The following is a 14,461-nucleotide window of genomic DNA, read 5'->3' on the forward strand; positions in this document are numbered from 1 at the left end:
AAAAACATAATAAATTAAGCAAGCAATTTTGACCCCCCCCCCCCCAACACACAAGTAATTTTGGGCCAATCATACGTGATTTCACTCGGAGGAACAACTTGTTTTTTATTTCCTGTGACAAATGAAGCAGCATTGATAATGTGTGTAAAAAAAAAAAAAAGGGGGGGGGGGTGCTGTAGGTGATTTGCAGCGGGAGGAGTTTCTCTCTCTCTCTCTCTCTCTCTCTCTCTCACTCCCTCTATCATGCAGGAGGAGGAGATATTGGGGGAAACAATTACATTGCGATTTATTTGTAACCTCGCGATATATATTGCAATGTGAAAAAAATACAGGATAACATACTTGTGCCATAAGAAATCCAGCACACATTTTTCTTTTTCCCCCAATGTATTATTTTTTTGAGAGTTTATAAGACTTTGAAGTTTTTTTTTTTTCCATAATAAATGACATCACCATTTTAAGTTTGTCTGATATTTCCATTTGTTTAATCTTAAACATTAAAGTGGGAAAACGATACAAAAATATAAGAATTTGAGAAGGGGTGCAATACTTTTTCATGGCACTGTATTTCTGTGAAGTCTACCTTTACTTAGTAAACGCACTGCAGTACTGAGCAGGTAAGTGTCCAGCCAAGTATGACGTTAAAATCATTTTTTTTCTTCATGAAGTTATGCTGTAGTCCGTATAGTACTACATTTGTTTTTAATCAATCTGTAATTTTACACATATGTTTTAACATAATATGCATTAGCATTTTTGTATTTGAGTGAATTAAAATAAACAACACACACTGCTGTGTGCAGCTTGTGCCAGGATCAGACGACAAGATTGTAGGCCCTTTATTGACCCGATTTGAAAGCATGGCTGATTTCCCAGATCAGGAACGACAAAACTCCTTTTAGTGTAAACCACAAATCACGGTTTGGACCTACGACACCAAAATGAAATCTCTAGCACTGGGGTACTTAACTAAAATTTCAAAACATCCAGATCTAGTAAAATTCTTGAAGCAGAGGTGCGTACGATCATCTAGTGTCTATTTATTGTAATATATATTTAAGTTGCCAGCCTAGTTGTTGAACGCTTGTAATCAATAGTCAAATTCAAAAACCTTTTGGCATTTATTGTCAAGTAACACAGAACTGAACAAATATGTGACTGCTGATATGTACAGTTGTGCTCATAAGTTTACATACCCTACAGAATTTGCTAAATACAGTATATATATATTTTTTTATTTTTTTTTTTAATATGACTGATGACTGAACAAGGACCATCTCATTTTCTTTATGGTTATGTTTTGTTTAATGACTGTGCATTTTTCAAATGCTTTAGTTTAACTTGAATCCCATTAAAAATTTAATTAAATGTGTTTAGCCTGATCATGTTTTCTTTAAATAATTGTACACATCTTACAAATTCTGCCTGGGTGGGTAATCAAACATATGAGCATAACTGTGTAATGTTCTCTCATTTACCAAATAAAAGGAGGGCTGCATTTCAGAATAAGAGCAAGTACGTGAAAGGAGGAAGTTATACGTGTTCAAATAAAAAGCTGACCGATATCTTCAGAAAAATAAAAAACGTTTGAGTTACCCCTTTTCTGTTTGGGATCTTGACACAACAGTGAAGTCTCTCTTTACAGATTTAAATTAAAACAAATCTTAACAACTGTACCGTTTTAGAGGTTATGTTTGTTCAAAACATTTATGTTTTGCTTCATAATGGCATTTCACAAAGATTCAACTTTAGTAAGTACTCTCAGTGGAAACGTCCCACTGAGAACTTAGAGAAGTACAAACAAAAACGACTCTGGCCGGGGTCCCTTTTCAGCGCCATTTGTTCCAGATGTCCTCTTTTTTTCTCTCCTTTATTGGTCATTTTCTGACCTTCCTACTCCACAGAGTTTCTTGCTCTGTCCCCTGCTATGTTTCTCCTCGCCTCTGTCTGTTCTGTGGGCATTCAGTGATTATGGCCTGAGATGCAGATATGATTGGCTGAATGATAGCTTTGACGTGATTGGTCAGTACTATAAAATAAAACAGCCCCCTGTGTCTTGAATCGTCAACTTTTTTTTTTCCTTTTTGCTATGGGTCCATATGGGGACTGCTTCTGGGTCCAGACTCAGGACCCGGACGCCGGTTAGTGACCTCTGCTAGAGCATAAATCGACAGAATGCCAGCATGTTCACTGATAAACATTTGTGCTCGGATTAGCCTAAGCTAGTGAGTTATGTTGCCTGCTTCTAGTTCTATTTGGACGTCCTCAAAGAGCACCTGGGGACGACAAGACATCTCTGGACTGCTCCATGTGTTGTTTAAAGGGTTATAATTTACTGTAAAATGCAACATCGGTGCTAATCTGATTAGCATGCCTAGCTTTTCTTATCACTGTATATGCATATGCGACCAATTTGGTCGCAGTCTCGAGCCCTGCGAGGTTTTGGCCCGACGCCAGCGAATCCAATTAGTCGACTAATTGCAAAAATAATCGGCGACTTATCCACTATCAAAATAATAATTTGTGGCAGCCCAAATATGAACTCTTTGAAACAGAAATGATCTTAAATTATGTATGGCAGAAAAAAACCTCGCACAATATGGTTAAAGTATAAACTACACATCACATCTTTAAAAGTGTTATAAGGGCATTTTATAAAGATAAATATATGGTACTGCTTGGTTAAAGAAGACTGTCCTTGACCACCTCAGGGCTGAACATTCCTGTATAACTTACAGTGACAGGCCTGTTACAGCGGGAGAGATGGGGACAAGGTTACATAGCCACCCCACATCACTTCCCCCTGATGTGGCCCCAGTAAATGTGCCTCATTGCCTGTATCTTATTTACACACTAGCTCCACTGTAATAAAAGCTTCATCATGCAGTATTCATAGGCTCTCTCGCAATGTGTCTCAAGTTAGGGCTATATGTTAGGATGACTGTCCTTCTGGATCAGGGCTAATGCAGTACTTTTACACTGCCATGTGGTTGATGGGCCACAATTCTCTCTACCTGACAGTTATTATGGGTTCACTTACGACACATACATAGAAGTCAAATCCTAAACACAAACGGATGCAAGTACAACATGCATTAAGAGTTATTATAAGTTCCTTCAGAAGACTGAAGAATAGTCAGAGCAACACACAAGTTAGGAAATAAAATGCTTGGATATATTATATATAAAAAATATTACAATATATGAATAATATTGTGCTTCTTAGATTGTATTGGATTGTATGAAACAATTCTTCCAAAGAATAATGGAATCAATGTTTTAATGGTATGGAGTTACAGTACAAGTGTGTGACACTTCACTTACCATCTCAGGGAGAAAAAAAAATGTTTTGGGGGCGCACTATAATTTTTCTTTATTGTTGTTATTAGGAAATTAGTTACACAATGGCAAGAGTATAAAGTTGCTCACGCAAAAATCCCAATGAATAAATTTGGTTAATACACCGTAATTTCTTGTGTATAATGTGCACCCATGTACAACACCAATTCTAATGAAGTTGGGATGTTGTGTTAAACAAATAAAAGCAGAATACAACGATTTGCAAATCATGTTCAACCTATATTTAATTGAATACACTACAAAGACAAGATATTTAATGTTCAAACTGATAAACTTTATTGTTTTTTTAGCAAATAATCATCGTATTTCACGCTTCATAATGCGCCACACATTTTCAATGGGAGACGGGTCTGGACTGCAGGCAGGCCAGTCTAGTACCCACACTCTTTTTCTACGAAGCCACGCTGTTGTTAACACATGCAGAATGGGGTTTGGCATTGTCTTGCTGAAATAAGCAGGGGCGTCCATGAAAAAGACGTTACTCGGATGGCAGCATATGTTTATCCAAAACCTGTATGTACCTTTCAGTATTAATGTTGCCTTCACAGATGTGTAAGTTACCCATGACATTGGCACTAACACAGCCCCATACCATCACAGATGCTGGCTTTTGAACTTTGCGTTCATAACAGTCCGGGTGGTTCTTTTCCTCTTTGGCCCGGAGGACACAACGTCCACAATTTCCAAAAACAATTTGAAATGTGGACTCGTCGGACCAGAGAACACACATCATCAGTCCACCTTAGATGAGCTCGGGCCCAGAGAAGCCGGCGTCGTTTCTGGGTGTTGTTGATAAATGGCTTTTGCTTTGCATAGTACACTTTCAAGTTGCACTTATGGATGTAGCGCCGAACTGTATTTACTAACATTGGTTCTCTGAAGTGTTCCTGAGCCCATGTGGGGATATCCTTTACACATTGATGATGTTTTTTTGTGCAGCCCCGCCTGAGGGATGGAAGGTCACGGGCATTCAATGTTGGTTTTCGGCCTTGCCGCTTACATGCAGTCATTTCTCCAGATTCTCTGAACCTTTTGATGATATTATGGATTGTACATGATGAAATCCCTAGATTCCTTGCAATTGTCCGTTGAGGAACATTGTCCTTAAACTGTTCAACTATTTTCTCACGCACTTGTTCACAGAGAGGTGAACCTCACCCCAACTTTACTTGTGAATGACTGAGCAATTCAGGGAAGCTTCTTTTATACTCAATCATGGCACCCACCTGTTCCCAATTAGCCTGTTCACCTGTGGGATGTTCCTAACAGGTGTATGATGAGCATTCCTCAACGTTCTCAGTCTTTTTGCCACCTGTCCCAGCGTTTTTGGAACGTGTTGTAGCCATAAAATCCTAAGTTAATTATTATTTGCTTTTTGCTATTTACGTTTATCAGTTTGAACATTAAATATCTTGTCTTTGTAGTGTATTCAATAAAATATAGGTTGAACGTGATTTCCAAATCATTGTATTCTGTTTTTATTTATGTTTAACACAACGTCCCAACTTCCTTGGAACTGGGGTTGTATAATACGCACCCCCAAAGTTGACCTAAAAATTCTGGAAAACCCTTCTACCTATGTATAATGCATTTTTACAATGCATGATTTTTCTTCTACCCACATGATCAAAACATGAAGTATTATCTGTATTTTGTTTGTTTTTTCAAATTATTCTGAAGTTAAGCACTTTATTTGAACACGTAATACTTTGTTATTTAATTGCTCTTATTTTGAAATTCACAGCCCTATAACTTTTTCCTAACCACTAGTTGGCGATGTCATATTAGAATGAAAGTGTACACCTCTCATAAGCTCTAGGTGGTGGTGACACTTTTGAATGAAAGTGTACATCTTTTTCATAACCTCTAGACGGCGGCATACATTTATAAAATGGGAAAGTTGTTTTCATTTCCCCTATACAAATATATAATGCGCACCATTAATTCTGGACATTTTTTGGGAGGAAAAAAAATTACAGTAACACTATTATGTAGAATGGTTTTTACTTTTAATTTTCTTGCTTTCATGTATTTAATTAAAGCTGCGAGTTAAATGTTTCACCACTAACTTATAGTGAACAATCATTTTATACAATTCTCAGGCTTTTTAATTTATGTATGGCCATTTGAGATTGTATACATAATTTTTTTAAATTTAAAATGTGATAAAAGGACATTTTAGTAGTAGTTTGTCTCTCTTGAATGTGTGCTCCTGTGCACATAAACAAAAAGGCTGATTACAAAGTGGTTACGAGGTGTCTTTTGAGCCACAGCGTCAACAAAAGTATTAAACTGGTCAAGAAACAAACCATATCACTGAGGTACAAGGTAAACAGCAATTAACCAAACAGGCTGGAGCATTGACCATAAGAGCTTAGCAATGTGGTAACAAAACAAAATCAATAGAGAAAAGTAGAGGCTTTAAGAAAAGTATCAAAGTAGATGTTGCCACTGTCACAGCCATGCTGTGTGGGTTTTAATTGCACTTCTGTATTCAAAAGTTGACTAGACAGTATGTGCGTCCTTGAAATTTTACTTATAAGCCACAGAGTTACTTAAATTAGTGAATGAGACGGACCCAAGAGAGCGGGCAATCATAAATAAAAAAAAATTAAAAAAACTGGCAGACACTGATGAATGGCCAGGTCAGGTCATGTGGCTGATGACTGTTGAACAATGTAGCGAACAAACAAACCTTCAGGAATATTCTAAATCTATGCCTCAATGTCTGTGTCATTATTGTGTCAGTCTTACAAGTCCAGCTTTGAGACTGAGAACTGTTCGTCTTGTTTTGAAGCCAAACAGTACGAAATTATGTATTGAACAATGAGTTGACTGGCCCTGACTGATTAAACAATCATTTTATATGCTTGATCTATGAGTAAAAGTGCAAAGTTGGGAGCATTTTAGACTAATGTATGATTTTTAAACCTATTTTAATGGGCCAAATTGTAGACTAGATTCAAGCCGATGGGCGGTCTTCTCCACTTCCTGTCACTTAGACACGCACCTTGAGTATTTAACCCTTAATTTCCGCCTTCTCTCTCTTGCTTTTTGGCTCGCTGCACTTCCTTGCTAACCTCGTCAGCTACGGGGCGGCTTCGGCCAACCCCTCCCCTTTTCTTTGTGCTTTGTTGCCACCGCGTGCCCGAGCGACGCCGGCCAATCAAAGAAGCCGGCCAAGCGGCCTTGATCGTTTTTTCCCAGCCTTGATCTGTTGGCGGCGCTCCAGAAAGCCACTCCTGGCACTCGTAACAGTGACACCCGAAGTTGAGAGCAAGAGCGGGGCCCGCAACAAGTTCAAACGGCAGGAAAAGTTCCGAGCGCACCCCAATGAGACAACAATTTTCTTTTTGCATCTTTTTTTGTTTTTACTTTTTGTGCATCATCATTTTCAACTTAACCTGCCTCCTTTTTTCCTGTTACCAAGATGGCGGTTATACATGTGGAGACCTCGGTTACGTGCCCTCTTGTATTCTCTCTGTTTTTGTGTTTTTCGTTCGTCTTTGGAAACTTACACAAGGGAAGACTTGCTAAACATCAGGGAGTCTATCCCGGAATTTCTTTCACCAACCTATGCAAATCCGCTCAGTTTTTTTCCCCGAGTTACTCACCGGGGGGTCGGCTGCAGTCTATGGCGCATGGAGACGTAGACGACGAAGGGGGAATCGGCCAGCATCCAAGTTAAGCTCCGCAAGAGAGGTTACAGATTGGCGTTTTCATCTAGTCACCTCGCCAACTAGTCACCTAGTTGGAAGACCAACTCGAACAATGGCTTAATGGCCAAAGAACAGCCGGGAGAAGCGTCTCTACAGTCACCATTCGACTGAGTGCAATAACTCGGAGCTTGTCATCATTCCGAGAGGCTCGACGAAGGAACTCCAACCGCTGGACATCGGTGTAAACAGGGCATTCAAAGTGAAGTTGTGAGGGGCGTGGGAGCGATGGATGACAGATGGCGAACACAGCTTTACTAAGACTAGGAGGCAGCGCCGGGCGAGTTACGCCACAATTTGTGAATGGCTTGTGGATGCTTGGACTAACGTGTCTGCTTGCACTGTTGTTCGAGCTTTCGTAAAAGCCGGCATCATTTCTGAGGAGCCGCACGGCAACGAGACTGACTCCGACAATGACGAGAGGGAACCTGGCATGTTTGATGGAGACCATGCCCAGGTGTTAATTTCGGATACAGAAGATGAGGACTTTGATGGATTTGTGGATCACGATTGATCAAAAAATAACGTGATTACATTGTTAAATACTTCAATGAAGTACAACCGAACTCAGTTTTGCTCCCGCTGCCTTTTTAAAAACAATGTTTTAGCGTGCATGCTTGCTACCATATGTTTTAAGCTAGCGTATGTTTTACCATGCCTGCGCCCAATAATACGATGCGCCTTATCCATCCATCCATCCATCCATCTTCTACCGCTTATCCGAGGTCGGGTCGCGGGGGCAGTAGCTTGAGCAGGGATGCCCAGACTTCCCTTTCCCCAGCCACTTCATCCATCTCTTCCGGGGGGATCCCGAGGCGTTCCCAGGCCAGCCGAAGGATGTAGTCTCTCCAGGGTGTCCTGGGTCGTCCCCGGGGTCTCCTCCCGGAACACCTCACCAGGGAGGCGTCCGGGAGGCATCTGAATCAGATGCCCCAGCCACCTTATGTATGTGTTAAATACAGAAATCGACCCCGTAACTGAGACTGCGCCTTTTAATACGGTGCGCCTTATGGTTGTGAAAATACGGTAGTCTTTTAATGCCGAGAGTTAATCAGAATTCTACCAGTCTTCAGGTTTTTCGAGTGAAATATCATGACAATTAAACCTTGTTTGTTTGTTTTTTTTATCATTCCAATTGCATTATTCATTTCAATGGACTGTTATATTATTTAAATCTCACCAGTTTTTCTTTTCTGTTCATTTCAAACATTGTACAAGTGTATGGAATGTGCTATTACAGAATAAATAAATTGCCTTGCTTCTACTATAAGTACTTTTAACAAAACAATGTACAACAGCAAAACAAAGTAGAGCTGTTTTTTTTTTCACACACTCCTACCAGCCATAAAATTTTTAGCACCAAACCATATGGATTTTCTGCTGAGCTAAATTGACTGAGAAGTTGTTGGATTTGCAATATTGGCCTTCGTAAGTGTACTGTAACCATTTGTACCATTAAACATCAACATTCTGTTTGTCCTACAACTATGAGAGATGGGACTTTCAGGAAACAATCTCGAAGCGATAAAAGAGTCAAATTTTTTGGGATTGAGACAAAAGAAAATAAATAGACAACATTGTGGCCTTGCTCAATTGGAAATTTACTGGAATTGCTGTGGATGTGAGAGAACACTCAGCCAAGTCAGGGTTAGAGCAGTAATCAATACTTCAATCTCAATAAAACAGCTCAATGTAGGTGGATTGATGGATAGAGGAAACAAGGTAGGAGGGGGAAAGAAGCAACATTCTTGTCATAACTTTTGCTGTTAAAAAATACATCCGTCTAGCCAGTGAGCACAGAGGTGCTATATCGTGACATATAATGGTTTGTACTATGGAATTAAGTCAATTGCTGTCAACTTTACAGCCTCAATTAATTTCATACATTATTTCATATTTGTGAACTTCACATTGCTATAAATAAATTACAACATGAACTAGCTTGATAAATGCCTAAAATAATGGGCAGCCATACAGGCAAAAAAGTCAGAACTGAGGCAAAAAAGTCAGAACTGAAGAGAATGTGGAAACCACATCCCCCCAGCCCCATTCCCACATCTCAGAGCATCAGCAACTATCTATTCAGAGTCAATATTACGCTTTAGCCTTGTATTATCAGTGCCTCATTGTGTGAGCCAGGACACACTTACTTGTAGACTGTGCCTCCATTTCCTTGTCCAAGTTGCTCTTGGTATTGGATATCTTGGGCATTTATCTGTAAAGTAACAAGAACATGATATAATACAGTAAGCATGAGATAGAATTCATTTGAACCGGAACACACCTGTCCTGTTGTCAAGATCCTCTTCAGCTCAGCAGATGATTTCTTTAAGCTGAATCACATAAAACAGTTGCTTTGAGATACAGTATTGCATCTTTCAGTATTGCAACTTTCGGCTTTATTACAACTTTCAGCTTACCTGTTGTTGGCCATAGTGTCGGTGACACCAGCTTTACAGTCATTGGCTGGGTTAGGTCTCGTATTTACCTAAAAATTTGGAAAGCAACAGAAGGAATTAGAACACCATGTGTACATACTGTTAAAAGATAAGCTAAACATTCTTCATAGCCTGGCCAAATTTTGAGTGAAAGTGGATTTATATTTGGTGAATGGGTATATTTTGGCTGGAAATCGCACATGTGGCGAAAGACTGAAATGGCATGTTAAGAGATATTTCTTTGAAGCATCACTTTTGTTATTATTTGCATTTTGATAAAAAGGGCCCATATACAAATTTATTCTTACCATCTAGAATGGGCATTTTCAATGTTCTAAATGTATAGATGTTTGGAATGATTTCCCATAAGATTTATTTCCTACAAATTGTCAAATAAGATCAGGGATATGAATCATGTTCATAATACTTTGGGTTTCGGACAATCGGCAGCACGGTGAGGTAGTGGTTAGCATTTCTTCCTCACAGTCAAGAGGTTCGAAGTTTGAGTCTCATCGATTCTTGCCTTCCATTTTTGTGCAGTGTTTGCATTTTCTCCCTGTGTTTGTGCGGGTCCTCTCCAGGTGCTGTTGCTTTTGTCCAACATTCGAAAACCACATACAGCAGGTTAATTGAAGACTAAATTAGGGCTGTCTAAAGTTTCTTCTCTGAGTTCCATATTCAGAAAAATCTACAGATACAAGGGCCACTTTAACATTCTTCAATGTAAATTTATCAAACATGCTAAAACCAACTCTAAATTGCCCGTAGGTGTGAATGTGAGTGCGGATGGTTGTTTGCTTGTATGTGCCATGCGATTGGCTGGCAACCAGTTCAGGGTGTACCCCGCCTCCTGCCCGATGACAGCTGGGATAGGCTCCAGCACGCCCGCGACCCTAGTGAGGAGAAGCGGCACCAGAAAATGGATGGATAGATGGATGCTAAAACCAGCCTATAAACCAATTGTACAGTCCAGTACATTATAGTTATTATGAAAAACTGCTAAATCACAGCAGTCTGTTAAAAGTGACAGGCAAATCCAGCAATTTAGGATTTTGTGTTGGATTTTGGGGCAGCCCACTGCCCTGTATCCACCAGAATAGGGTCGCCCCAGCACTAAGCAGCAGCAGAATCACATCTACACATTCAAAAACCAAATCAAGACCAACTTGTAGTAAGATTAAAATTTTGAAAGCAGTTACTTGAGGATCATCAATGTGATATGTTTATAAGTTGGACCTTGGCTCAGAGCAGAAAGTTATTCATGAGGACGTTACGAAGACAAAAGTGTTTGTATTTTAGTTGTAAATTGTTTATTTGCATCTTTGCGTATCTAGAAAACTTATATATAAAACCAATGTATTAGTGGTATTAGGTTTTTAGGGGTAGCGTAACCATGGGGGATGTGGGTATGTGGCAACACCACCACTTTTGACACCCACACTTTGCATACTGCCCCCTCCTCCCCTCCCGCCATCCCAACTTTTTTCCCCCATTAACATTGCAGGTTGTGTCAAATGTTATTTTTAGTATGTACCACAGGCCTAAAAAAAAATGGACGGCAGGCCGCAAATGGCACCCAGGCCGTAATTTGGACACCCTTGGTCTAAATTGTCCAAAGGTGTCAAATCTGCAAGGATACACTCCAGCTCAGCTAGACCACAATGATAACAAGTGGTATAGAAAATGGATGGATGAATCTCTAACACAAATTCTTAGTCTTTTAACACCCGCCCATTCAACAAGATTAATTTTCACTCAGTTCAGTCAGTGTTTGAATAATTGTGGCTTCAATTACATATAGTAAGACTCTTCTTAACACATCAACAACTAAGACAAAGGACTGAAGAACAATAAAGTTGGGCCCTAAAAATGTCATGCTTCACTGCACATTGTTCTTCACATCTTTTTATGCATATCCATGTTTACTCCAAAGACATGAAATAATAGACGAGAGTATTAGGGGAATACTGAAAATGACTCTTTTAATTGAAGTCAAAAGGCAGGTGTGTTGGGTCCACTAAAGCTAAGGGATTCTCTCTTTAATTGGTGCCCAGGATGATCTAATTTAAACCACACACAATTCTACTTAGTCAATTACTTTTATATTAACATGAGAGAAAAGAGGTGAAAACTGAACAAGGTTTTTGGGAAAACCATGCCATAGCAGACCCTTGGCCTTCGTAGTTCAGTAGTCGGAGTCAAAGCGTCAATCAGTCAATAAATAAAGTCCTGAGTTGCCCATGTACAAAACCCAATTCCAATGAAGTTGGGACATTGTGTAGAACAAATATAAAAACAGAATACAATGATTTGCAAATCATTTTCAACCTCTTTTTCTTTTCCTTTCGGCTTGTCCCGTTAGGGGTCGCCACAGCGTGTCTTCCTTTTCTCCTGCATCCTCCTCTCTAACACCAACTGCCCTCATGTCTTCCCTCAGGACATCCATCAACCTTCTCTTTGGTCATCCTTTAGCTCTCTTGCCAGGCAGCTCCATCCTCATCATCCTTCTACCAATATACTCACTCTCTTTCCTCTGGACGTGTCCAAACCATCAAGTCTGCTCTCTCAAACTATGTCTCCAAAACGTCTAACCTTGGCTGTCCCTTTGATGAGCTAATTTCTAATTTTATCCAACCTGGTCAATCTGAGAGTGAACCTCAACATTTTCATTTCCGCCACCTCCAGGTCTGCTTCCTGTTGTCTCTACAGTGCCACTGTCTCTAATCCGTACATCATGGCTGGCCTCACCACTGTTTTATAAACTTTGCCCTTCATCCTAGCAGAGACTCTTCTGTCACATAACACACCTGACACCTTCCTCCACCCGTTCCAACCTGCTTGGACCCGTTTCTTCACTTCCTGACCACACTCACCATTGCTCTGGACGGTTGACCCCAAGTATTTAAAGTCCTCCACCCTTGCTATCTCTTCACCCTGTAGCCTCACTCTTCCCCCTCCACCCCTCTCATTCATGCACATATATTCTGTTTTACTTCAGCTAATCTTCATTGCTCTCCTTTCCAGTGCATGCCTCCACCTTTTTAACTGTTCCTCCACCTGCTCCCTGCTTTCACTGAAGATCACAATGTCATCTGCAAACATCATGTTCCATGGGGATTCCAGTCTAACCTCATCAGTCAGCCTATCCATCACCACTGCAAACAGGAAAGGGCTCAGGGCTGATCCCTGATGCAGTCCCACCTCCACCTTAAATTCCTGTCACACCTACAGCACACCTCACCACTGTTCTGCTGCCCTCGTACATGTCCTGTATTATTCTAACATACTTCTCTGCCACTCCAGACTTCCGCATGCAGTACCACAGTTCCCCTCTGGGTACTCTGTCATAGGCTCCTTCTGACCTCTACTTTTCCATCAACATTCTCAAGGCAAATAATGCATCTGCAGTACTCTTTCTTGGCTTTCTTGGTCTTTGCCACCTCTACCTTTGCCCTACGTCGCATCTCAATGTATTCATTTCTCCTCTTCTCGGTCCTCTCAGTGTCCCACTTGTTCTTAACTAACCGCTTTCCTTGTATGATTTCCTGTACTTTGAGGTTCCACCACCAAGTCTCCTCCTCTCCTTTCCTGCCGGAAGATACACCAAGTACTCGCCTACCTGTTTCTCTGATCACCTCGGCTGTAGTGGTCCAGTCTTCTGGAAGCTCCTCCTGCCCATCAAGAGCCTGTCTCACCTCTGTCCGAACAACCGCACAACACTCTTCCTTTCTCAGCTTCCACCACATGGTTAGCTGCTCTGCTTTTGTCTTCTTAATCTTCCTTCCCACCACCGGAGTCATCTTACACACCACCATCCTATGCTGTCTAGCCACACTGTCACCTACCACTACATTACAGTCAGTAACCTCCTTCAGATTACATCGTCTGCCCAAGATGTCATCCGCCTGCGTGCTTCTACCTCTGCTGTTGTAGGTCACCCTATGTTCCTGCCTCTTCTGGAAAAAAAGTGTTCACTACAGTCATTTCCATCCTTTTTGCAAAGTCTACCATCATCCTTCCCTTCCTTTCCTGGATGCCGTACTTACCCATTACTTGTTCATCACCCCTGTTTCCTTCAACAATACGTCCATTACAATCTGCACCAATCACAACTCTCTCTCTCTGTCTGGGAAGCTCGGAGCTTCTTCATCTAGTTCCTTCCAGAATTTCTCTTTCACCTCTAGGTCACATCCTACCTGTGGGGCATAACTGCTAATCACATTATACACAACACCCTCAATTTCAAGTTTCAGCCTCATCACTCGATCTGATACTATTTTCACCTCCAATACATTACTAGCTATCTCCTCCTTTAAAATAACCCCGACTCCATTTCTCTTCCAATCTACACAATGGTAAAATAATTTAAACCCTGCCCCGAAACGTCTAGCCTTACTGCCTTTCCACCTGCTCTCCTGAACACACAATATATCAACCTTTTCTCCTAATCATCATGTCAACCAACCCCCGAGATTTTCCTGTCATAGTCCCAACATTCAAAGTCCCCACATTCAATTCTCAGCTCTGTGCGTTCCTTTTCTACCTCTCTTTTTTTTCCTTTTCTACCTCTCTTTCTACCTCTCCTTCGTCTTCGACCCACAGTAGCTGAATTTCCACCGGGGCCCTGCAGGTTAACGGCGGATGTTGTTAACACGGGCCACGACCGATCCGGTCTGGAATTCTTTAGATAAATGCTCATATTTGTTTGGCAAATTTTTAAGTCAGAAGCCCTTCCTGACGCAACCCTCTGCATTTATCCGGGATTGGGACCGGCCTAAAGTTTGCACTGGCTTGTGCCCCCCATAGGGCTGCATTGCAAATAATTTTCAACCTATATTCACTTAAATACACTACAAAGATAAGCTCTTTAATGTGATTGCTTAATTCTCTCATTTTGAATTTGATGCCTGCAACACGTTCCAAAAAAGATGGAACAGGGGCAACAGT

At 40.8% G+C, this 14,461-nt stretch overlaps 1 protein-coding gene across 4 annotated transcripts in view; it reads right to left on the bottom strand.

Annotated features, from left to right (window-relative positions):
• The window catches only part of map2k5 (mitogen-activated protein kinase kinase 5), a 103,012-nt gene that overhangs the window by 66,515 nt on the left and 22,036 nt on the right, over window positions 1-14,461 (bottom strand). For all 4 annotated transcript variants that reach the window (XM_061670448.1, XM_061670447.1, XM_061670446.1 and 1 more), the window contains 3 exons: window positions 9,497-9,564; window positions 9,361-9,409; window positions 9,227-9,291 (listed from right to left, as the gene is read on the bottom strand). In XM_061670448.1, the coding sequence (XP_061526432.1) occupies window positions 9,227-9,291; window positions 9,361-9,409; window positions 9,497-9,564 (182 nt within the window). The remainder of the gene's footprint in view (window positions 1-9,226; window positions 9,292-9,360; window positions 9,410-9,496; window positions 9,565-14,461) is intronic.

This window comes from Phycodurus eques, chromosome 2 (genome assembly GCF_024500275.1).
Source record: "Phycodurus eques isolate BA_2022a chromosome 2, UOR_Pequ_1.1, whole genome shotgun sequence".
Lineage (NCBI taxonomy): Eukaryota > Metazoa > Chordata > Actinopteri > Syngnathiformes > Syngnathidae > Phycodurus > Phycodurus eques.